This window comes from Periophthalmus magnuspinnatus, chromosome 15, assembly GCF_009829125.3.
Source record: "Periophthalmus magnuspinnatus isolate fPerMag1 chromosome 15, fPerMag1.2.pri, whole genome shotgun sequence".
NCBI classification, from domain to species: domain Eukaryota; kingdom Metazoa; phylum Chordata; class Actinopteri; order Gobiiformes; family Gobiidae; genus Periophthalmus; species Periophthalmus magnuspinnatus.
The window spans coordinates 1,259,675-1,280,136 of record NC_047140.1 but is presented as its reverse complement, the minus strand read 5'-3'; the positions used below and the strand labels follow the sequence as shown (position 1 = coordinate 1,280,136).

The 20,462-nt window shown below is 39.8% G+C and overlaps 5 protein-coding genes across 8 annotated transcripts; 2 read left to right on the top strand and 3 right to left on the bottom strand.

The window, feature by feature from the left end:
• Positions 1-675: 675 nt before the first annotated feature.
• Positions 676-1,945, bottom strand: LOC117382859 (dual specificity protein phosphatase 26-like). The gene is made up of 3 exons (XM_033980098.1): positions 1,776-1,945; positions 1,406-1,542; positions 676-1,328 (listed from the first exon to the last, which is right to left on the bottom strand). The coding sequence occupies exons 1-3, from the start codon at positions 1,943-1,945 to the stop codon at positions 676-678; spliced, it is 960 nt and encodes a 319-aa protein (XP_033835989.1).
• Positions 1,946-4,783: 2,838 nt separating this feature from the next.
• si:ch211-248a14.8 (uncharacterized) lies at positions 4,784-6,301 on the top strand. Of its 2 annotated transcripts, none has more exons than XM_055227227.1 (3): positions 4,784-4,911; positions 5,380-5,500; positions 5,763-6,301. In XM_055227227.1, exons 1-3 carry the CDS (start codon positions 4,786-4,788, stop codon positions 6,167-6,169), a joined length of 654 nt encoding a protein of 217 aa, XP_055083202.1. In that variant the 5' UTR covers positions 4,784-4,785; the 3' UTR covers positions 6,170-6,301. The 2 variants fall into 2 exon arrangements, with proteins under 2 accessions (XP_055083202.1, XP_033835987.2); XM_033980096.2 differs by having other exon boundaries at positions 5,380-5,680.
• On the bottom strand, positions 6,236-10,137 carry ecd (ecdysoneless homolog (Drosophila)). Its single transcript, XM_033979131.2, has 13 exons — positions 9,429-10,137; positions 9,241-9,358; positions 9,089-9,176; positions 8,825-9,003; positions 8,561-8,753; positions 8,345-8,473; positions 8,133-8,258; positions 7,979-8,064; positions 7,802-7,905; positions 7,458-7,686; positions 7,312-7,373; positions 7,036-7,220; positions 6,236-6,942 (listed from the first exon to the last, which is right to left on the bottom strand). The coding sequence occupies exons 1-13, from the start codon at positions 9,625-9,627 to the stop codon at positions 6,709-6,711; spliced, it is 1,932 nt and encodes a 643-aa protein (XP_033835022.1). The 5' UTR covers positions 9,628-10,137; the 3' UTR covers positions 6,236-6,708.
• Positions 10,138-10,433: 296 nt separating this feature from the next.
• fam149b1 (family with sequence similarity 149 member B1) lies at positions 10,434-18,487 on the top strand. Of its 3 annotated transcripts, none has more exons than XM_033980055.2 (16): positions 10,434-10,584; positions 10,697-10,813; positions 11,234-11,378; positions 11,718-11,866; positions 12,005-12,148; positions 12,599-12,760; positions 12,857-13,038; positions 13,128-13,270; positions 13,675-13,743; positions 14,116-14,225; positions 14,337-14,558; positions 14,704-14,818; positions 14,918-15,043; positions 15,218-15,299; positions 15,397-15,534; positions 15,628-18,487. In XM_033980055.2, exons 1-16 carry the CDS (start codon positions 10,538-10,540, stop codon positions 15,705-15,707), a joined length of 2,031 nt encoding a protein of 676 aa, XP_033835946.1. In that variant the 5' UTR covers positions 10,434-10,537; the 3' UTR covers positions 15,708-18,487. The 3 variants fall into 3 exon arrangements, with proteins under 3 accessions (XP_033835946.1, XP_055083201.1, XP_033835947.1); XM_055227226.1 differs by having other exon boundaries at positions 15,397-15,522; positions 15,628-15,807; XM_033980056.2 differs by lacking the exon at positions 13,675-13,743 and having other exon boundaries at positions 10,459-10,584; positions 15,628-17,439.
• Positions 17,515-20,022, bottom strand: dnajc9 (DnaJ (Hsp40) homolog, subfamily C, member 9). The gene is made up of 6 exons (XM_033979825.2): positions 19,686-20,022; positions 19,290-19,430; positions 18,295-18,549; positions 18,138-18,224; positions 17,958-18,074; positions 17,515-17,653 (listed from the first exon to the last, which is right to left on the bottom strand). Exons 1-5 carry the CDS (start codon positions 19,857-19,859, stop codon positions 17,973-17,975), a joined length of 759 nt encoding a protein of 252 aa, XP_033835716.1. The 5' UTR covers positions 19,860-20,022; the 3' UTR covers positions 17,515-17,653; positions 17,958-17,972.
• Positions 20,023-20,462: the final 440 nt, after the last annotated feature.

The window sequence follows — 20,462 nt, the reverse complement described above, 5'->3', positions numbered from 1 at the left end:
AACACATCTGCTCATTTACACACAACACATCTGCTCATTTACACACAACACATCTGCTCATTTACACACAACACATCTGCTCATTTACACTAACACACAACACATCTGCTCATTTACACGCAACACATCTGCTCATTTACACACAACACATCTGCTCATTTACACACAACACATCTGCTCATTTACACTAACACACAACACATCTGCTCATTTACACTAACACACAACACATCTGCTCATTTACACACAACACATCTGCTCATTTACACACAACACATCTGCTCATTTACACACAACACATCTGCTCATTTACACGCAACACATCTGCTCATTTACACACAACACCTCTCACTTATTGGCTTTACTCAAATCAAAGTTCAATATTTTATTTAAACTCTATCACCAAACAAGCATCTTAACAGTACCGATACAGCAGTACACTTTGGCGACACTGTAAGAGTGTTGTGATGTATTTGTTATTTAGGCATAGCAAAGACACACAGTAGGGATTTGTGGATGAAACAGGAACAGGCCTACTGGCAAACTTGTGGAGGTATTAACAGACCTACTATAAAGTCTCTCAGTCTTTGTGCTGCAAAATGAGATAATTGTAATTAAATTTCCCATTTGATGATTTTAAATATGATTAACAACAATGCAGTTTAAATCCAGTTTTTATCGGCGAATGTCATCCAATGAGGTGAGTCTGCTCCCAAACAGCAGTTCTTCGTAGGTCAGCAGCTGCTGCAGAAAGTTTATATTGGGAGCTGTGCACGCCCGCCTCTCTTTTAACCAGCGCAGGGCATGCAGCAGGGACCAGTGCCTGTGCTCCATGAGGAAGGCTAGTGTCAGGGCCGAGCTTCGACTCCTGCCCATGCTACAGTGCACCAAAACCCGGCCCGCCGGCACCCCCTTGAGAGCCTGATGGATGAACCTGGAGGCCAGTGGTAGTGCCTCTACCAAGTCCTGCTGTGCGTCGTCGCTCAGGGGCAGCCTCAGGTAGCACAGGATGTTCGGAAAAGCATCAGGGCTGTTGGCTGTGGCATTAACCACATGGGTGATGTGGAGGTTCTTAATGATACGATAGTTTTCTGCCTGAGTCGCTGAGCCTTGATACAGGGCCCCTTCCAGGATTTCTGAGGGGTAAATAGTTAGAGTGTGGCGCTCGGGTTCAAGTAGAACCATATGAGAAGTGCAGAGGAAAGGATAGAGGGTATTAAACGCTGTGAACCCTCCCAGGAGAATAACAGGATCCATTCCCAAATCACTGAGCTGGAAGAAGCAACGCTGGAGATCAGGGGAGTCTGTCCGGGCCTTCACACTGCCCACTGAAACACAATCATTTACATAAACTATGGCTTTCCAGTAATTTCCTTGATATTAAGTATAAATGTGTGTCTCTGACCTGGACTGCTGCCTTCTTCTGCATACAGCAGTATTATGGAATACTTCTGTAGCTCTATACAGCTGATTAGACAGCCCAGCTCAGGGTGAATCACGGTGACACTGGCCCGTGCTGTCACCACATGACTGTCCTTGTACCTGACACATCCATACAATATTCACAGTGAGTTGTACACTACGACTGCATAGCCTAGTTTATCTTTGTTGTGCATTGTAATTTCTAGACATATACTTTTTAAAATGTTTTGTACTTCGTTATAAATAAATGTGTTACTTTATACTCTTGCATTGTGCAGGATAAACTGTACACTTGTACTGTATTATTCTTACAGCTCAGAGACTACCCAGAGGTAACCTCCTGTAGCACCCACCTCTCTGCACTCCTGCAGTCCAAGATGAGGATATAATATGGATCATAGAGCATTGGCTGGCCTTCCTCTGCATTCAGAAGGTTATACACCTGTAAGGGGGTGATGTAGCCTCTCTCTACATGTGTAATTTCTGGAAGCAAGGGCACAAGGCTCTCCTCGGGCTCACACATGTCTTGGAGGTAAATTGTAAAGAAAAAAGTTGTTTTTGAGTTTATGGCACAATCTTGATTTGTTTACATGCTCACTATCCACTATGCTGTACTCCTTGGCCTGTTATTAAACACAAATAAAGCAGCCCTTACTTTTATTTTGGATGGGAATAATGGAGGAATGGTCACTGTCTGTACTGTTGACCTCTCTGTCAGAGACACTGTTTACAGTTGGAATAGTGCTGACACCCTCTCTGGAGGCCACTCTGCAACTGTTATTCATTCTGATGTAAAACAGACATAAAGACAAACATATCAACAGCAAACAAATGCCATAGGATGATATCACAGCAGTGTAATAAGAAGAAAGTATGTTTGTACCTGGACAGTACTACGCCCATCTCGTTTAACTCCTTTGGCAGATGCATCAGCTGTCCCCGCCTGCCCTTCATTAGAAGAACATGCTATACAGAAAGAAAAATCCAGAACATCTTGGAGAACATTTCCAACTGAAAAGATTTCAAAACTCACAATGCAGTATTTGTTTTAGCTGGCCACTGTCTCTGTCCTGCCCTTATTTTAGCTGGTGGTCTTGGAAACGGAGTAACAGTTAAGTGTTTTAGAGGGCCACATGGGAGCTGGAGGTGACAGCTGACTGTAAAGAGACCCACAGTTCTTGTTCACATAATGGTTGCTTCCATTTTCATAGTATTTTTAAAACAATTTGAATTGATAAATTAAATAGTAAGATCATGATATCAACAGCCAATGTCATTTCCATATTAATGCTGATCTCAGAGTTAGTTGAACCACACCATGCGGCCAAGCTTTCACTTCTCATGGGCATCATCTGTTTTTAGAGTTACAATAGTTTTATAAAAAAAAAATAAAAATAAAAAAAACATGTTGAATGTGGGACATGTCATGGAGGGACGGAAAGGTATAGATAACGATGATGATATTCAGTTTCTATCAACTCTCTCTTTCTCTCTCTCTCTCTCTCTCTCTCTCTCTCTCTCTCTTGAGAGAGAGAGAGAGCAGAAAAGTCTTGATTTCTTTTAGGCAAAAAATAAAATGTCTTCTATATACATTTTTTATATAATTGATTTAGCAACAATAAAAAGTGTGACATTCTCTAGATAAGGGAGACAGGCGCATAAATGGCTGCGTAGGACAAACAAAACAGGCACAGGTGGTCACCCAACCTGTTCTCTGTTTGTTGTTTGACAGAAAATGGCCAGTATACAAGGAACTAACCCATCACAATTTACTTTGTCAGACTTATTAAACAAAACCAGAGAATACATGACCCATCTTTCTAGTTTGCAGTCCAGTGACCCATCAACTACACCATTGGATGGAGGCGGAGCCAGGAAGCACAGGACGTTCCCAGTTGTTGCCATAGCACTGTAAGTGGATGAATCATTTAGAGCCCCTCACTCTGCCACTGTGTTTGTATGAACCCTTGTCCCTGATGTACACGGACCTGTTTACTTTGAAGGCGTCCGCAGGTCACGTGACTCAGGACGCCATCCTGTCTTGGTCTTTGAAGAGCCAGAGGGGCATGCAGGGTCCCAGGGTGAGGGGGAGTCAGATAAGGGGTAACACAGAGGATCAATGTCACAAACAGATGCTAAAGGCACTAGGGCAGTTGCTTGGACTAGCTCTGTGTTTCCAGTAAGTCAATAAAAAAGTTTCTGGATTTCAGATGGCATCACAGTAAAGACCTGTAGTCACATGGAGACAGGTAAAGAAACCTTAGTTATACTATAAATTTGATTAATACTGTATAGCAACACCACGTGTAGACGTGTCACAGATAACAATTATTTATAAATATTTGCAGAGGAGTCACAAAATCACGTTTTAGTTTTGATCACCAGAACACCATAACTATACTATGGTGTAATCCGTTTTTCATTCATATTTTCTAATACTTCATCTCTAGTATGTGACCTTCTTTATGAAATAAAACCCTCTGAACGATAACGTAAACGGCTTTATAAAAAGGTTCTTTACATGTACTTTTGGAACTTGAAATTTTTATTATTGTATCTAATCTATCAACATACAGTATTATATCATAAAATGTTTAGAAATGTTTAAAATGCATTACATATTAAAACGGTAAATATAAACAATGGCTTTTTTGGTTTTCTCATTGTCCCATATACACACAAAGTAAGTGCAAAGTCCATCTGGACTTGTCTAAAAAAGTGAGGCTAAAATCTACAGCACACAAACTGGTCGACTGTGGCAGGTACACACTGCACACACTGCACACACAGCACACACAGCACACACAGCACACACAGCACACACTGCACACACAGCACACACAGCACACACTGCACACACAGCACACACAGCACACACTGCACACACTGCACACACTGCACACACTGCAGAGCGGAACAATGCTTTAATGCGGCTGGTCATTCACTATCTGAAAATAAAATAGAATGTACATTTTGACTCAGAATTACTAGTACAAACATGCTTTACAAGGATGGAGTACAAACATGCTCTCTGATGTTATCATGGTAAGTTTAGATTTTGTTTCATAGACTTGCATGCATAGCTGAAATCTATTCATTTCTAATCTTGTTTAACAGAAAATTGTCTGTGGAAAAATACTTATTCACAGGATGAATACATTATATGTAGTAGGTAACTCTTCTTTGCATATTTTTTTTAACTACTATTACTACTTTGTAATTAATCTGTATTATTATTTGTATCACATATGATCAAATATTTACATCAATTAAAGCTGTAAGAGCAGATAAAATTATTAAATCACTTTATAACTAATTCTTGCAGTTCATCCCTAGTGAAACATGGCTGGTATGAAACCACTGATGCCTACTCTGTGTCTCCTGCTCTTTGTGATATACAGCCTGGGAGATAAGCTACACAACTTTGTCGCTGGTGTATTCATCCCACAATACCACTATCCATATGCAGTTGCCCTATGCTTTGGAAAGGTTGGTATGGGAGAAGCTCAATAGTAACTGATTAAGTTTGTAAACCTTTGAGTGGGTTTGTTTGCTGTTTGACTACTGTGAAGGACAGGTTATACTGGAGGGTAAGGATGTGGGAAAGGAAACAAATCTACTGTTGAAAATGTAGAAAGATCCTATAGAAAAAACAAGTTCATCATGTGAACATGTATTGCTGGTTCATGGCTAGACTTATGGGTATTTTATAAAAACAACACTTTATGAAGTTCATTTATTGATTTGGTTTGCTTAGTTATACAACATAATGTGTGACTATTGAGTGGTTAATTTTTTACATGGGTAATGTGACACTAAGTGTAGCATTGTTACTAAGTAATAGTGTGTGTGTGGTTGTGTGTGTGTGTGTGCGGGGTGGGGGTGGGGGTGGGGGGGGGGGTGCATGTGTGGGTGTGTGTGTGTGTGTGTGTACTGACCATGTCTCCTCTTTCCTAGGTTATGATCTCTGTGTTATTTTTAAATCTGCTACATTTGTTGGGCACAGTGTCTCTGCATAGTTACTCCAGAGTACTTGGTGAGAAGCTGCTTGTGCCGTCTATCTGCAGCAGCATCTATGGTGTGCTGTCTATGTGGGCCAAAGCCAACAGCTCAAACTCTGGTCTGTTCCCCCTTGTTCTGCCTTTGCTAACCCTGTTTACTATGGTTTTGAGTTTTCTCCTCAACCTGCAGTCTCCGCTGTCCACACTTATCTCTATTTTAATTTCCTTCTTTAGTGGAACTACTTTTGTTGTCACAGGTGAGGAAGTGAATTTTATCGGAAATTGAAATTTATGATGTTTGCATAACCGATAGATCTTTCATTTACTATCTGCTTTCAGTCTTTCATGGTGTGTCTAGTGTGGACTTTTTGGAGTACATATATGCACCTCTGGCATTGATCCTCTTCTGTGTTTCTCTGATTTGGCTGGCCAAAGTGTCAGAAGTGGAGCGTCAACATCCCCTCGTTGCTCAAGCCTCGGTTTTTGACATCTACTATGCTCACTTGGTCAATCAGAGTGGGGTGCTGGGACTGTTGTGGCTCTTACATTCAGACAATCCATGGTGTGTTTTGAGTCAAGGAAGCTGGCACAGTCTGCTCTTTCATGGGTACCTGGCAGCCATTCTACTTTTAGGAATGGTGCTCAATTTCTTTGTTGGTATAACTGTTTTATGTTTCTCTCCTGTGGTTGCTGCGCTTCTCCACTCTGCATATCCACTTGCTCTGTTTTTTCTACAGTTCATATAAAATGAAGAGGACAGTTGAATATGGATCCATCCGAGACCTTAAAATGTCCATCTTTTTATAATTTTTGACAATGTTAAGTTTATTATTGCACTTTGGTTCTGAAAAGTGACACAGTATCCCTGTAAAGATCAGATATCTCCCAAAATGTCTATACATTTTTAAATTCAAAAATTTTGTGTATGCGGTTCAACCATTTCATGTATAACATCATTTTAAGCTAGTATTTGCATCCCAGAATGACTTGGATTTCCAAGATTGTATTTAAAGAATGGGAGAAAATAATGTTATGTGAATTTTGTATTAAAAGCTTTGTTAAAAACTATTCATTAATATGTAACCATTTTTGGGCTACTGTTGTAAAAGACGACAGAAAAATCATTATTTGAATTTGGCAATGTTTAACATTGCCCTTAGGTGTAAAAGGAATCATCAAAACAGGACTTTCAATATATTTCTGGTTTTACTTTATAGAAAAATACTATCATCTGCATTACACAGAACATCAGTTTATCCATTCAGCAATACACAGTTCATTTGTTTCATGAGGGGTCAGAGTTGGGTGGCAGGTGAATACCCAAACTCTGAATCAGGTTAGATGCAGGTCCAGCCAAACCAGCCTGAGAGCTTAGAGACTCTAATAGATTTGTGATTAGATTCAAGTCTATGTCTAGAGGCTGGATGTCTTCTTCAGTCTCTCCAGCTCTTTCATCCATGTTGAAACTACTTTCTCCAGATGAGTGAGAGGAGCCATCTGGGGGATCTGGCTTATGGTTCTGCAATCAATCAATAAATCAATCCAACAATTCAGTTTTGGTCCATTTCAAACAGGTCTGAAATGATTTGAAAATGCATATTTATATATGTACCTGATTAAAACTCTTCCCAATATCCGTGCCCATTAGTTCCTCATCCATTTGGTCCATGTATTTCTTAAGACTATTCAGTGTCTCAGCTTCGTTCATTTCAGATGGAACAGAAAACTCTCTTTCATTTTCTGCATCATCATCATCATCTAGGTCATCAGAATCAAGTTCTTCATCATCATTGCCCTCTAAATTAAAGCAAAAAATTAACTTGAATGCCATTTTAAAGAGAGGGGAGATGTAAAAATGCTAATTTCAATATGGTTACCATTTACATACCTAGGAGGTTGTCCAATGCGTTGACCATCGAGTTTGGGTCAAAACTAAAAGGTTGACTAAAGCTAGAGAATTAATACAAAAACACATAATAAGTTAAAAAACTAGCAACTTTTTTCAGTATTCTATTCTGAGAAAAGTTTGCTCACTGTGGCAGCTCAGCTCCCTCATGAGAAGACATGGCATTCAGGAAGTTCTTTACTCCCTGACTGACAGCTACCAAACTGTATCCAGCATCTTTTTCCACTTGGATGCCAACTGGTTCATCTTTGCTATGGCTCACACTGGATTTCTGGAATTCCACACCATCACAATTTCTGGCTCTTTCTTGTAACATTTGTTCCAAATCCTGTTCTGTAATATCTAGCCAACTGTCATCTTTGAATGAAAAAAACATAGTAAGAAAAACAGTATGGTCAATAATTTATCTACCCGTCTAGATTTGATTGTCCCATTGACTCCCATTCATTATAAAGGTAGTTATTACACTTACTGTCCTCTGGGGGGAGCTGTGACTCCTTTTCTTTGAGCTCTTCCAGGCTAAAAGTAGGAAGACTTTGCAACAGCTGGAGAACTTCGTCACCTGGTGATAAAGCACTAAAGCAGTTTTGCATATTTTAATACCATACTGAAACGATTCTAATTATAGCTACCACCACAATAGACTTACTTAAATTCAGAATAGACAGACTGCTTGAAAAAGTTCTCAGCTGTGTATATAAGCTCTTTGTAAAGCATTGAACCCTCAATTTCTCCCTGTGAATTAAAGGATTTATGATTACGTTTTAATTATTATTAGGTTTTAGGTATTAGGTTTGGGATACCTTGAAGTAGCCATTTCTTTTCAAACATTCAATAAATCCCTTCCATTGAGGGTTACAGCTAACTGGAACATTAGGCTCTGAAGATGGCATCCTGGTCTTCGAACACAGAATCTCAAAACCATGTGCCTAAAAAGAGAAACGTGACACATTATATAGCTGTGTGACATTATGTACGCAACATTTAGAAAAATTCCATTAAAAGTGCTTTTTACCAGTTTCATGCCCAAGTCATGAGCCTTGTACTTGGGATCGGAGCGTGGAGGAAGTGCAAAGCCACTCCTACGATCGGGAGTGAACTGTTGTTGCTGTAGCTGAGCAAACAAGCAACGAGTGAATGTTACCTGAAAACACACACAGGTCACTTTTTTATTGGAAAAAATATATTTAAAAAAACATTAAAAGATTATACAACAACAACAACTGAATACCATAGTGAGAATGCGTGTATCTGGAGGAAACATCTTGAAGTTTCGACAAGCTTGGAGATCAACTGGGTCCCGCAGATAAAATGCTGATACAGCAGGAGCCACAAGATCAGGACGCTTTGCTAGTACTAATGCAATGCTTGCAGGTATAAAACAGTGAGCATGGTGCAATTCTGTCTGAATCTTCTCTGGATACCTAAAATTAAAAAAAAGATATTCATTTGCATCAAAGATATTCTAGGGTATTAACTCGTATAGCTTTCTTACCCTTTAAGTCTCATTTTTACTGCAGAGGAAATCTTACTGCTTGGATGACATGCATCTGAATTGGATGACAGCAGTGACAGAGCTTTAGCCAAACTTGGTACTTCATCTTTAGGGATACCCACTGTATTTGAATGAGTGGGGCAGGGAATTATGTGCATGTCCCCTCTATAAATAAACACCTGCAATATATAAACACATTTTAATTATAGGTTGAGCTTGAACAAAAAGAAAATATTAAAGTAAGAAATAATGGCTATAGTTCACTCTGTTTTCACTAGTATCTGGATTTAACCACTTGGGTAGATAATCTGCTGCTTCAATTAGAAGAAACTCCCCATCATTATCTTCAACTCTGCAAGAAAATGGATGTAATTGATTATTCAAGCCACAAGTGTTATTGCATATTAACATAATACCTGGCTGCAAGCTCGGGGAATGCTTCTGTTATTTGCTGAAGAAGATAAACTATAAACCACTCATCCTCCACATTATCCGTAAACTGAGTGCTTCCTCCCAGATGAGCAGGAATATCCCCTGAATGTTTACTTGGTTAATACAAATCGTAACTGACAGGAAATAATAAACAAAAAAATGTTGGCGTTACCTTTCTCATGATATAACTTGAGGTTAAAAGGTTGATGGTGCCAAATGTACTGTGCCAGGAGCGTTGCGAACTTTCCCCAAATCTCCTCCATTAAATTAGTCAGACGTTTTTCTATTTGATTAATGTCGGCAAACTGAACGAGAAAGAGTTTGTACTGTACGGTGTCCTCTTGGGCAACTCTCCTCTGAAGCACGTCCATTATTTTATTCTTTGAAATTTTCTAAAACTACAAATTACACCCAATACTTGAACATAAAACGCTCGAGATCTAAAAAAAAAACACGCTTCACTCACGCCACTGTTGTTTAGGTCCAGCGATGTAATGTGCTCGATTCGATACAAAAGACGACTTTAAAGTGGTTCCTCCAATAATCCAACGCAAATACGGGATTATATTTGAATGATCAAATCACCAAAATACTACACGTATAGCGTTTAATGTTAATTTACGTTAAACATTTTGCTCATACCAGTTAAGCATATATTCTGTTGGCATTGTAATCACATGGAACGTTTTAGACGGAAATATTTTAACGACGCACAAAAATTGCCGCAATGCAGTATTAAATTTGTAGTCCATTGAGTCGTCTATTGCTGGCGGAATGATGAGTTAGTTTGGACAGAGTAAAATACATTTCCCGTTAGCCCACGGAATCCTTGACCAGCGTATCCATGACAGCCGTTCACTGTTGTTGCGCCAGAGAAGGGGGAGCCCCGTCAATGCAGGTCACCACTAGCTTTGGTGCACATTCGTGAGTTAGTACAAAATGTGAACCCTCAGAATCTTCAAGAGAGCTTTACCAGACGCCAGTCAACCGGTAAACAAAAGGTCGCGTGTCCACTGCTTTATGTATTTTGTACTCGACAATGTGGCTAAAATTGATTGTAGCAGCCCCCGACGTGCATTAGCTAGCAAAAACACCGTCCAAGAAGCGTTCTGCTGATGTTCTGCTGATGTTCTGCTGATGTTCCGCTGATGTTCCGCTGAGACACGCATGGACCAGGTGGGACATGTGTGAGCCCAGTTTCACCTGTCCTCCGCGGTTCCACGCTGTGCTCATGGGATTAAAAGACCGTGGCTTTTGAATATACATGAGGCGCCTGGGAGGATGATTTCACGATACAGCAGAAGACCAGTATCGCACAAACTTGAAATGTAAGCACCAAAGACATCGACTCAGTTAGACCTGTTATATTTCATGTTAATGTTGTTGTTGTTTTTAAAAAAAAAGACCGATCTTCAGAGTATTGTTGTATTATGTCTGCAGTCGTGGTTTGTCTCGGAGCAGCCTTGACCACCACCCTGTCCCTGAAGAGGCAGATGATGATCAGTCTACCCCACGCTACCTCCATGACCTCCAGGAAGGGTGTTCTACTCACAACAGGTAGTAGATTGTCTGAGGGCTTAATCTTATCTACATGGATGTAAGTAAACCTGCATTGTGAATTGTGAATGGTTGTATTTTGTAATATTATACCCTCTTCTTGTGCAAACAGCTGACTCTCAAGTCCCATGATCTGTGAAACAAGGCACCAGAAAGCACCTGATAAATTGATATCACATAACCTGCTCGAGATCTAGGCAAAAGAATAAACAATGAGCTGACCTCTTAGAATATTCAATTACTCTGACATTTGCCCTTGATTTTCCACTTATACTACAACCATCACAGCAATAACATTTTACATTATTTTATATAAACAAAAAAATAGAGACTATAACTCAAAAGGGACTAGCTGTTTCATGATATTTAATGACTCATATAGTGATGGAAATGTTTTTTTGTTTTTTTCTTTGTGTGTAGCTCCGAGACATCTGCTGCATCAGTCCACTCAGACTGTTCGACTATTATTACCGTGGACTTTAATCAGTCCTGGTCAGGTCTTCAGAGTTCAACAGGAACTGGCATCTCCACAGAGAGGAGCTCTGTTTTCTCCTGGGGCTATGATGTAAGCTGCACATACTAAAGAAGCAAACTAAATACTATGTTGGTGTTAAAATATACTTGAACGTACTTGTACACATTCATACTGTACTGCTTAGGCATATTTTAAAATAATATTTTGTTCATTTAATGCATTTGCTACTACACACTTCACACTCAATATGCAAATCCTAATCTCCTCTCAAAAACTAATTAATATTCATGCTGAACCTGTGAAATAAGTGTCCTCACTAAATGAACAGAGTGCTCAGCGACAGCGTTAGTCATAGGCCTGCTGCATGAGAATAACAACCATTGCCTCCTGCATTATTTCTCTGTTGGTGTCTGTTTTTCTCTCCCACAGGAATTTGACAAGGCTGCATCACGGCAGGTGCAGCAAATGTTTGAGGAGATCGACAAAGAGCTTTATGAGGGTAGAGGCAGTGGGGGAGGGATTCTGCCAGGTCTGCAAGATGAATGTCAACAATGGGCTTCACGATTTCCACATCTTCGGTATTCTCCCTATCCATTCTGTATATCACATAAACATGTAGCTGATAGTTAACAAATATTTGTAAAGACTTGTATTGGCCTCTCTCTTGATGTTATTTATTATTTCACAAGTATAATAAGATCCTGTGTATCTTACAGAATCATTGGCACTCAGTTGGTGTGTCCCACTGATGAAGGCTTCCAGTGGTATTCTACCTCAGGAAAAAGCTGTTCATCTAGCAGTCTGTCAGCAGTCAAAGAGAGCAATGTCAAATCCCCAGAGAGCAACCACAGCAACACAGAGTAAGTCTTCACAAATCCACTTCCCTTTCTTATTTCTCTCACCCGGGCTTGTGTTTTTCATGAAAATATAAACTACTTTGTTTGGATGGACTAAAATCTTTTATTTCAATCTGAAACTGTCATCTTCTCAATGTCAATTTTATGACTAGGTCTGTGCTTACAGCTGCAGTGAGGCCATCTATTATTTAACAGCCCTACTCTGCTCAGTGAGTTTGTGACCTAGATGCTCCCGCATGTTGATTAAGTTTGTTTATCAAAGTTGGTCATGGGTTTAGTAGTGATAAGGAGGTGATTATAATATTGGCTTCTTGTATTACCAAAGCACATTTGATAATTAAGTATTTGAACATGCGTACTATACTTTCATTTTGCCAAAGCTGATCAAACTAAAGGCAAAGTGGAACCAGCTTTGAGTGATTATTATTATTATTTATTTTTTATTTTTGTAAGGCTGAATGTTCAAGGTAAAAAAGCATTGTTGAGAAAACCCTCCTCATCAGAATTCAAAGAACTTCCAGGGGCCTCCAGTGGATCCAGCCATCATGACAACTCCAAAGTGATAGAAGTGGAGGGTGTCATGGAGGAGTACCTGGCGTTTGATAGCCAGGATATGTAAGTCTAGTTCAATAGGAGATGTAAGATTATATATTTATTTTTGCTTGTGTTTTGTTTACAGAGTTCATATACTTAATATTGTTTTCTCCTTAGGGATGGTGAAAGAGAGCCTAACAGTTCAGATTCGGGGCGTAGGTATCATTGCTTACCGCCTGTCTCCCCATACCGCTGTCGGCGTCAGGCTGTTCTGGACCTGTTGTTTGATGATGTGTGGCGGCAGCTGGTTGGGTGGACAAAAGAGCTTGTTCAACGGCATTGGGAAGGGTGTACTTTGAGTAGGCCTGCACTTGATTATTTTGTTATGGTTATCTGAAAGTTATGAAATATTACTGAAACATTTTTGTCTCTGATTTTTATTTTTTAGTCAATGAAGAAAAGCTTTGTGGAAACTTAAGCCCTGTCCCACAAAAATCAAGCCATCCATTCATGCTGCTCTCTACTCTGCCTACCACACTTCCCAAACTGGGTCTGGGCAGGGTGCCCCCACTTGCAGGCTTACCAATACAAGTCAGTAGTCTGAATAAGTAGAAGCCCAATTTTCACTGCCCTGCATTCAATTTACATGTTTTTGAAAACTGTTGTATGCACTGTAAATCTAATCTACCAACAACAGTCATTGTCTTTGTCCTTATACCCACATTTGAGTTCATTCATTGGCTTTCAGTCTTTAATACATACTGTTTATTAACTTGTCTCCCTGTTTTCTTCTGTCTTTTTTCACCAATCCCTTTCACCTTCACTGTTTGTATGCTAAGCTTCAAGTATTAATATGATTGTGAAAAAAAAAAAAAAAAACTTTGTTGTCTTTCTTTATTCTGTTATGTCTTCTTTCTATTTCATTAAAATTGATTTATGTTCCATTTTCACTTCCTGTTTTCCTGTTTTCCCTTGGTCCTCTTTCCTCTTTGAAGAACACTAAGTCAAGGGGCTCAAAGCACAAGTCCAGACGGAAAACCAAAAAGCAGAAAAGGCCTTCCAGTGTATGTCATTTCCTCCCTTGGAGCCAAACTAGTGGTGTGCTTGGTCACACTTTTGATGGAGGCTCATTGTCTAGACTCTAGAGTATGTGCTTGTGCCTGTTGATTAACACAAATATCTTATCTGTACAGTTTGAACTGACTACTAACGTACTACTTTTTAGATTTTCTTTCATTTACTCAACCATGGAATGTTTCATTCTTTATTTTGGCATTTTTTTACAGCTAGTGGGTGTCATTGCATGATCAGTATGATGTTTAGAACATCAAACAGATTAATTGTTACTAACAATTAATTTTTATATTTATTTTTCTGAGACCATTAACATGCAATTTCTCATTTGTCTTTCCTATTACAACATCTGTCTTCTCTAGACTGCAAGAGCCCCTGTTGGAGCAGCAGTACAGCACAACCTGAACGACCTCATTGTCATCCAAAGCATACCTCTTCAACAGAGAAATCTGACTACACTGGATAGGAGCCAGTATGGACAGTCTTTAAATGTCTCTTCATATTCATAAATGTCTCTTATCTAGTTCTGCTCCAATTAGATTTTTTGCGGAAGTACTACTATTTAGTCATCTTTACTTGGCAGAGACCCAGATGAGAGGCTGTACCCCAGACCAGGCTCTAGTGTTGTTCCTTCAAACAAAGCTCGTCCTCGGCGGATGCTAGAGCAGAGCTCCTCCTCTTTGTCCCGTCCAGCACAGTCAGCCCGGCGCAGAAACCCTCCTCCCCGCACGCTCCTGCCCCTGGTCCCTTCTCTGAGTCAGTCTACAGCAGGCTCTATGGATGAGATCATCCGTGGGACACGATTGTGAGGAACCCACTTTGTTCCTCTCTGTAGTTGCCTTTTATGAAATCAGTAGTTTTTGGATATGACAAAGCATGCATCTACTAAGGAAAAATTTAAAAAAATCTGAAAAGAAATTTAGGATCTTAATCATTTTTTTTTTCTGCAGGCCCACAGCAAACACATCTCCACTGCTACCTCTGAGCAGAAACACCCTTCTTCCCCCCATTGGCACTGGAGATCAAGAGACATCTTATGCACTGCCAAACTCTAAGCCTGCACAGGTACTCGAACAGAACAAGACTGACTCCTGACTTTCTTTATTGACATAAAATTGTATAAGATTGTTTAATTTTGTGAACTGTTTTTCTTTATCTGGCCAGCGTCAGAAAGGACCATCCAGCCGCGCTCACAGTGCTGTAAATGAAGAAGCTGGCAGCTCCATACCCAGAGATCGTCATCACCTACTCGATGCTTTCTCTCGCCCTAACACCACCCACACATACAGGGTAAGGTGCACTTGCACTTGGACTTAATAATTACATAGCATCCCATATCGACACCTCATAATCTCAATTTAGAGTGCTTCCCGACCATAGGCTGTACTATATACTGAAGAATTATTAGATTTGGTTGGTTAATGTTGCAATGAAATTATATTATTCTTTTCTTTTCACTCTCAGTCAGACACTCCTTATCGTCGCTCCTTCACTATATTAGATAACATCAGTCAGGGGAGGCCAGGAAGGGCCTCTGTGGCAGCAGGTAAGATGTGAAAAATAAGTACTTTTTATACTTTAAGTTACATTTGGTACACTAGTTCTTTTGCTAGTTAGGTGAATTATTTATGTGATTCCTCCAGATGCTTTGGGTATTGGTGTGACTGGTGTTAGTCTTGGCATCAGCAGCTCTTCCTTTTTGGAGTCATTTTCCCACCATCCATTGAGCCACTCGCCCATCAAAGATGAAGATGAACCAAATTCACACGGTGCTGTCCCAGGTTTGTTAAATACAGTACCTCTTTAGGTTGTACGCATAAAAATATACAAGTACCAAATAAAACTTGTTCTGATTCTATTCCTTCTCCAAATAGCTCCACTGATGCCTGTGTCCATCCCACGACCTTATACTCGAGGAGGAATTTCATCCAGAGCTGGAAGACCTGGTTTATAATGTCTATACTACAATGGGACAAAAAAGTATTTATTCAGCCACCAATTGTGCAAGTTTTCTCACTTAAAAGATGAGAGAGGCCTGTAATTTTCATCATAGGTACACTTCACCTATGAGAGACAGAATGGGAGGAAAGAATCCAGGAAATCACATTGCAGGACTTTTAATTAATTGCTAAATTCATCGGTAAAATAAGTATTTGGTCACCTACAAACAAGCAAGATTTCTGACTCTCACAGATCTGTAACGTCTTTAAGAGGCTTCTGTCCCCCACTTGTTACCTGTATTAATATCACCTTATTGAACTTGTTATCAGTATAAAAGACACCTGTCCACAACCTCAAACAGTTAGACTCCAAACTCCACTATGACCAAGACCAAACAGCTGTCAAAGGACACCAAAAACAAAATTGTAGACCTGCACCAGGCTGGGAAGACTCTGCAATAGGTAAGCAGAAGAAGAAATCAACTGTGGGTGTAATCATTAGAAAATGGAAGACAGACAAGGCCACTGATAATCTCCCTCGATCTGGGGCTCCATGCAAGAGCTTGCCCCGTAGGGTCAAAATTATCACAAGAACTGTGAGCAAAAATCCCAGACTCACACGAGAGGACCTAGTGAATAACCTGCAGAGCCAAGACCAAAGTAACAAAGGCTATGCCAGGGACTCAAATCCTGCAGTGCCAGATGTGTCCCCCTGCTTAAGCCAATACATGTCCAGGCCCGTCTGAAGTTTGCTAGAGAGCATTTGATTGATCCAGAATGTATGGTCAGATGAACACCATACCTATTGTGAAACATGGAGGTGGAAACATCATGATTTGGGGCTGTTTTTCTGCAAAGAGACCAGGATGACTGATCTGTGTAAAGGAAAATGAATGGGGCCATGTATCATGAGATTTTGAGTGAAAACCTCCTTCCTTCAGCATGGGCATTGAAGGTGAAATGTGACTGGACCTTTCACCGTGACAAAGGTCCCAAGTACACCACCCAGGCAATGAAGGAGTGGCTTCGTAAGAAGCATTTCAAGGTCCTAGAGTGGCCTTGCCAGTCTCCATATCTCAACCCCATAGAAAATCTTTGGGAAAAGTTGAAAGTCCATGTTGCCCAGCGATAGCCCCAAAACATCACTGCTGTAGAGGAGATCTGCATGGAGCAATGGGCCAAACTACCAGCAACAGTGTGTGAAAACCTTGTGGAGACTTGCAGAAAACGTTTGACCTCTGTCACATACCCTTTGTTGGCAATGACAAAGTATCGAGATTAATTTTTGTTATTGACCAAATAGTTATTTTCCATCATAATCTGCAAATAAAAAAAATCAGTGTGATTTTCTGGATTTCTTTTTTTTTCTCATTTGTCGCCAATAGTTGAAGTGTACCTATGATGAAAATTACAGGCCTTGCTCATCTTTTTAAGTGGAAGAACTTGCACAATTCGTGGCTGACTAAATACCTTTGCCCCACTGTACCTTAACATCAGCCATTTGCAACATACTGCAGTGCTGCTACATCAATCGTGCCCTCTAAACATTTAGTTTGTAAAATTAGCCGTTTTCAAATCTGTGCTACTTGGAAAATTGCATACATTTTACAGGGGTATTTTTATGCCTCTAAACAAGTAAAAACAGCTGCCAAAAACCTTAAAAAAGCTAATTCTATTACAATATGAGCGTCTACAAGAGATCAGTTGTGACATGTTTAAAATGTAAATGTGTATATTTATGTCAGTGTACAGTATATTGTTTGATTGTACAGTTTTAAAAACTATGCAGGGAATGACATCCACAGGGATACAGAAGCACTTTTTAAAGCTCCGTTTAGTACTGTAATTTTATACAAATTTTACAGAATGACCACTTTCTTTTGCACAAATGAACAAGACAATATGCGATGCCACATCTGCAATGCCGTTTCTGGTAGCTGTTTCCCCTCAACATCAGGGCCTAATTAAAAAACAAACAAACATTGAAGTCAGAACAATCATTAAAAGTGATTTAACATGGAGTGGATGGTTTGTGCATTTTATACTGGGACAGTCTTGCTGTTAATATGCATCTTCTGACAGCATGTGAGGGACAAAGCTACAAATCCAGATTTCTTTTAAATAAAAGCCACCATATATTAAATTCATTTATTTGACTTATGATCACATGAACAAACATTTAGTATTTTAAACATAAAAGTTAAAACAGATAACCCCGACTTGTGTACAAGACTTAAAATGGTATAGATGCTATAGGCACTTGCCTTTTGAACCAGATGTTACTTTTTTCCTTTTTTTGATTTTCCAGTTTTTGGAGCATATTTTTCTTCCAGGTTAGTCAGAAAACTGTTAAAGTTCTTGACACTGGATGCCTGTCTTAGCTGAAAGAAAAAAAAAAAAATCCTCACATACATGTACAATAGAAACACACTCATGGGACATACCTTAATCATCTTTGTCAAACTCTCATCATCATCTCCAAGACCCATTTCTTTCTGCATTTGCTCAGCTTCTTGTCTCTCTTTGTCAGCCTGTTGAAACCAAATATATTAATTGCCTCTGAAAAATGTAATTACTAAATTACTCCATCACAATCCGTACCCTCTTCCTTCTGGCCTTTTTCTTCTTTTCACTTTCTTTAGTGAAAGCAGACAATGTAGCCACTTCATTATTATCAATGGCATCCTGGATGATGCTGGAGATTCTCGGCTCGTCATCTGCAGAGCCGCACAGAACGGACTCCATGATGGCGTCCATGTCCCCCTTGTATCGCACATAATACTGAAGAATATCCTGACGCTCTTCTTCTGTGCCTTTGTATTTTTTCTTAAATTCAATTATATCTTGCACTGTTATCTGATGAATAAAAAGACAGATGAAAATACACAGTGCCAGATTTCATCCAGCTTAATTGGCAGTTCAACTATTAGAAAATATGAGAGGCATATTCTCAGAGTAGTTTTTTGACACCACACATCTACTTCACAGTACTCTTACTTGAGTAAAGGTTTTGCTTCCGTTTCCCACTCTGAGTAAGTCTGTAAGTGACATAAGCTTATGTTGACAATATTAAATTCCTTGATTCTTGCACAGCTTCTTCAAATTTTTTTTCTTCAATGTTTGTGGTCTCTTTTTTGACAATACCATCTTTTGAGCATTATTGTTTTGTCCCTTCCAATTAGATGTGTGATCCCTCAGTTGTCCAGGTCTGATCCATAGCAAAAGCTTAAGTTAAATCTGTCAACTAAACAAAAAAATTGCAGGAGTGAAGACATTTTGCTGCTCATCCAAGCTGCTTCTTCAGTTCTGGGGAATAGAAGCGGTTTGGATAAGCAGCGAAATGTCTTCACTCCTACAACTTATTGTCCAGTCGACATATTTAACTTCAGCTTTTGCCTCCAATTAAATGTTGTATTTTGACAGTTACTCTTGGGTAATATCTTGGACCACTGCTTGCACTAAGTAATTCTATGCGGTAGATTACATGTTTGGCTCCTCAGTTCACCTCTAGCCATATCTTAAAGTAGGACAGAGTCACCATGTTAATGTCCCCTGTACCTTAGAATCAGAATCACTTTTATTAATCACTTTTATACCTGTGGGAAAAGGGCTCTCCAGTATTCTTCCCAGCAGCGGACCTGGCTCAGTGCATCGGTCTCCTCATCCACAATGCCCTGCTCATCGTACACCTTCCTCTGCTCTTCATCACTCAACACTGCGTACACTTTACCCAGCACCTGCACACAGCACAGCCAACAGTTAACTAGAACTAAACAACAGTAGCTCCAGTTTAAATCTGTAGCTTTTTTTGGCAGCTTCGTTGGGCTGTTAATATACAAAAATGACTTTGTAAATAAAGTATAATACGCCAACATAAATACTTTTCAGAACATTCATTCGGTATCACAAAATTCTGCGTTGTGCCGTTATTGAGAGACTAGCTCGGTTTGGCTAGCAAGCTAACAAATGTTATTATTGCAAATGACAACAACCTGGAACTTGTCCGTGGCCCGCGGGTCGTCTGGAGCCCGGTCAGGGTGAATTCTGAGAGACACTTTGTAGTAGGCTTTGCGTATGTCCGCTTCAGTCGCGTGCTTTGTGGTCCCGAGCACTTCGTACAGGTTGGAGGTCTTAAACAGCTCATCACAGCGCTCGAGCAAACCCATGGTTACACAGAGACGTTGGGTGAAGTTGGGAGCGTGGTATTCTGACCAAGAATACTGCTCAGTTCAGAAAAAAATATGTATAACGACGCACGTATTGCTAAAGTTTACATTCCAGGATACGTCTAGCTCTGTTTGGCGCGCTAGCCGAGGAGTTGCCTGCGTGCGCACGTGGGCGTGATGACGTAGGTACCCGCGCCTTTTCCTATTCGCCTTTGGATCAGTGACGTCATGGTCTGCGTGTTTTTTTTGCTTTTGTTGAGCTTTCTTATGTCTTTTATGTTTCTGACTAAAGATGCGTATTTGTGGCGATATTCATTCCCTTAACCAAAAGCGTTTTTATTGCGAATCAGAAGTTGGTCTGTCCTCGCGATGCACGTGGTACTTGTAAGTAGTGAAAACATGGAAAAATATAAATGCAATGCAAAATGCTCTTTATAATGATATGCTTCTATTTTGACGTTTCTATCATAATAGGCTACCATTTTATACATATTTGCATATTATTGAAGGATTTCTTGCCAGATCATACAATAAAAGGGCCACCATATGCCTGCAGCCTACATTATTGCATTTAAATAATCAAATTAAGCTATTTAACCAGAC

Excerpts from the sequence above, each read along its gene's own strand:
- dnajc9 (XM_033979825.2), bottom strand. The coding sequence starts at position 19,859 with ATGGGTTTGCTCGAGCGCTGTGATGAGCTGTTTAAGACCTCCAACCTG. Across the intron at positions 19,431-19,685 it reads GGGCCACGGACAAGTTCCAG|GTGCTGGGTAAAGTGTACGC; the intron begins GTTGTTGTCATT and ends TGCTGTGTGCAG. Across the intron at positions 18,225-18,294 it reads AAAAGGCCAGAAGGAAGAGG|GCTGACAAAGAGAGACAAGA; the intron begins GTACGGATTGTG and ends TGGTTTCAACAG.
- ecd (XM_033979131.2), bottom strand. The coding sequence starts at position 9,627 with ATGGACGTGCTTCAGAGGAGAGTTGCCCAAGAGGACACCGTACAGTAC. Across the intron at positions 9,004-9,088 it reads CAGATACTAGTGAAAACAGA|GTGTTTATTTATAGAGGGGA; the intron begins GTGAACTATAGC and ends TATATATTGCAG. Across the intron at positions 8,754-8,824 it reads GTAAAAATGAGACTTAAAGG|GTATCCAGAGAAGATTCAGA; the intron begins GTAAGAAAGCTA and ends TTTTAATTTTAG.
- fam149b1 (XM_033980055.2), top strand. The coding sequence starts at position 10,538 with ATGATTTCACGATACAGCAGAAGACCAGTATCGCACAAACTTGAAAT. Across the intron at positions 10,585-10,696 it reads GTATCGCACAAACTTGAAAT|TCGTGGTTTGTCTCGGAGCA; the intron begins GTAAGCACCAAA and ends TTATGTCTGCAG. Across the intron at positions 12,761-12,856 it reads GCGTTTGATAGCCAGGATAT|GGATGGTGAAAGAGAGCCTA; the intron begins GTAAGTCTAGTT and ends TTTTCTCCTTAG.
- LOC117382859 (XM_033980098.1), bottom strand. The coding sequence starts at position 1,945 with ATGTGTGAGCCCGAGGAGAGCCTTGTGCCCTTGCTTCCAGAAATTACA. Across the intron at positions 1,543-1,775 it reads GACTGCAGGAGTGCAGAGAG|GTACAAGGACAGTCATGTGG; the intron begins GTGGGTGCTACA and ends TGGATGTGTCAG. Across the intron at positions 1,329-1,405 it reads AGAAGAAGGCAGCAGTCCAG|TGGGCAGTGTGAAGGCCCGG; the intron begins GTCAGAGACACA and ends ATTGTGTTTCAG.
- si:ch211-248a14.8 (XM_033980096.2), top strand. The coding sequence starts at position 4,786 with ATGCCTACTCTGTGTCTCCTGCTCTTTGTGATATACAGCCTGGGAGAT. Across the intron at positions 4,912-5,379 it reads TTGCCCTATGCTTTGGAAAG|GTTATGATCTCTGTGTTATT; the intron begins GTTGGTATGGGA and ends CCTCTTTCCTAG. Across the intron at positions 5,681-5,762 it reads AACTACTTTTGTTGTCACAG|TCTTTCATGGTGTGTCTAGT; the intron begins GTGAGGAAGTGA and ends ATCTGCTTTCAG.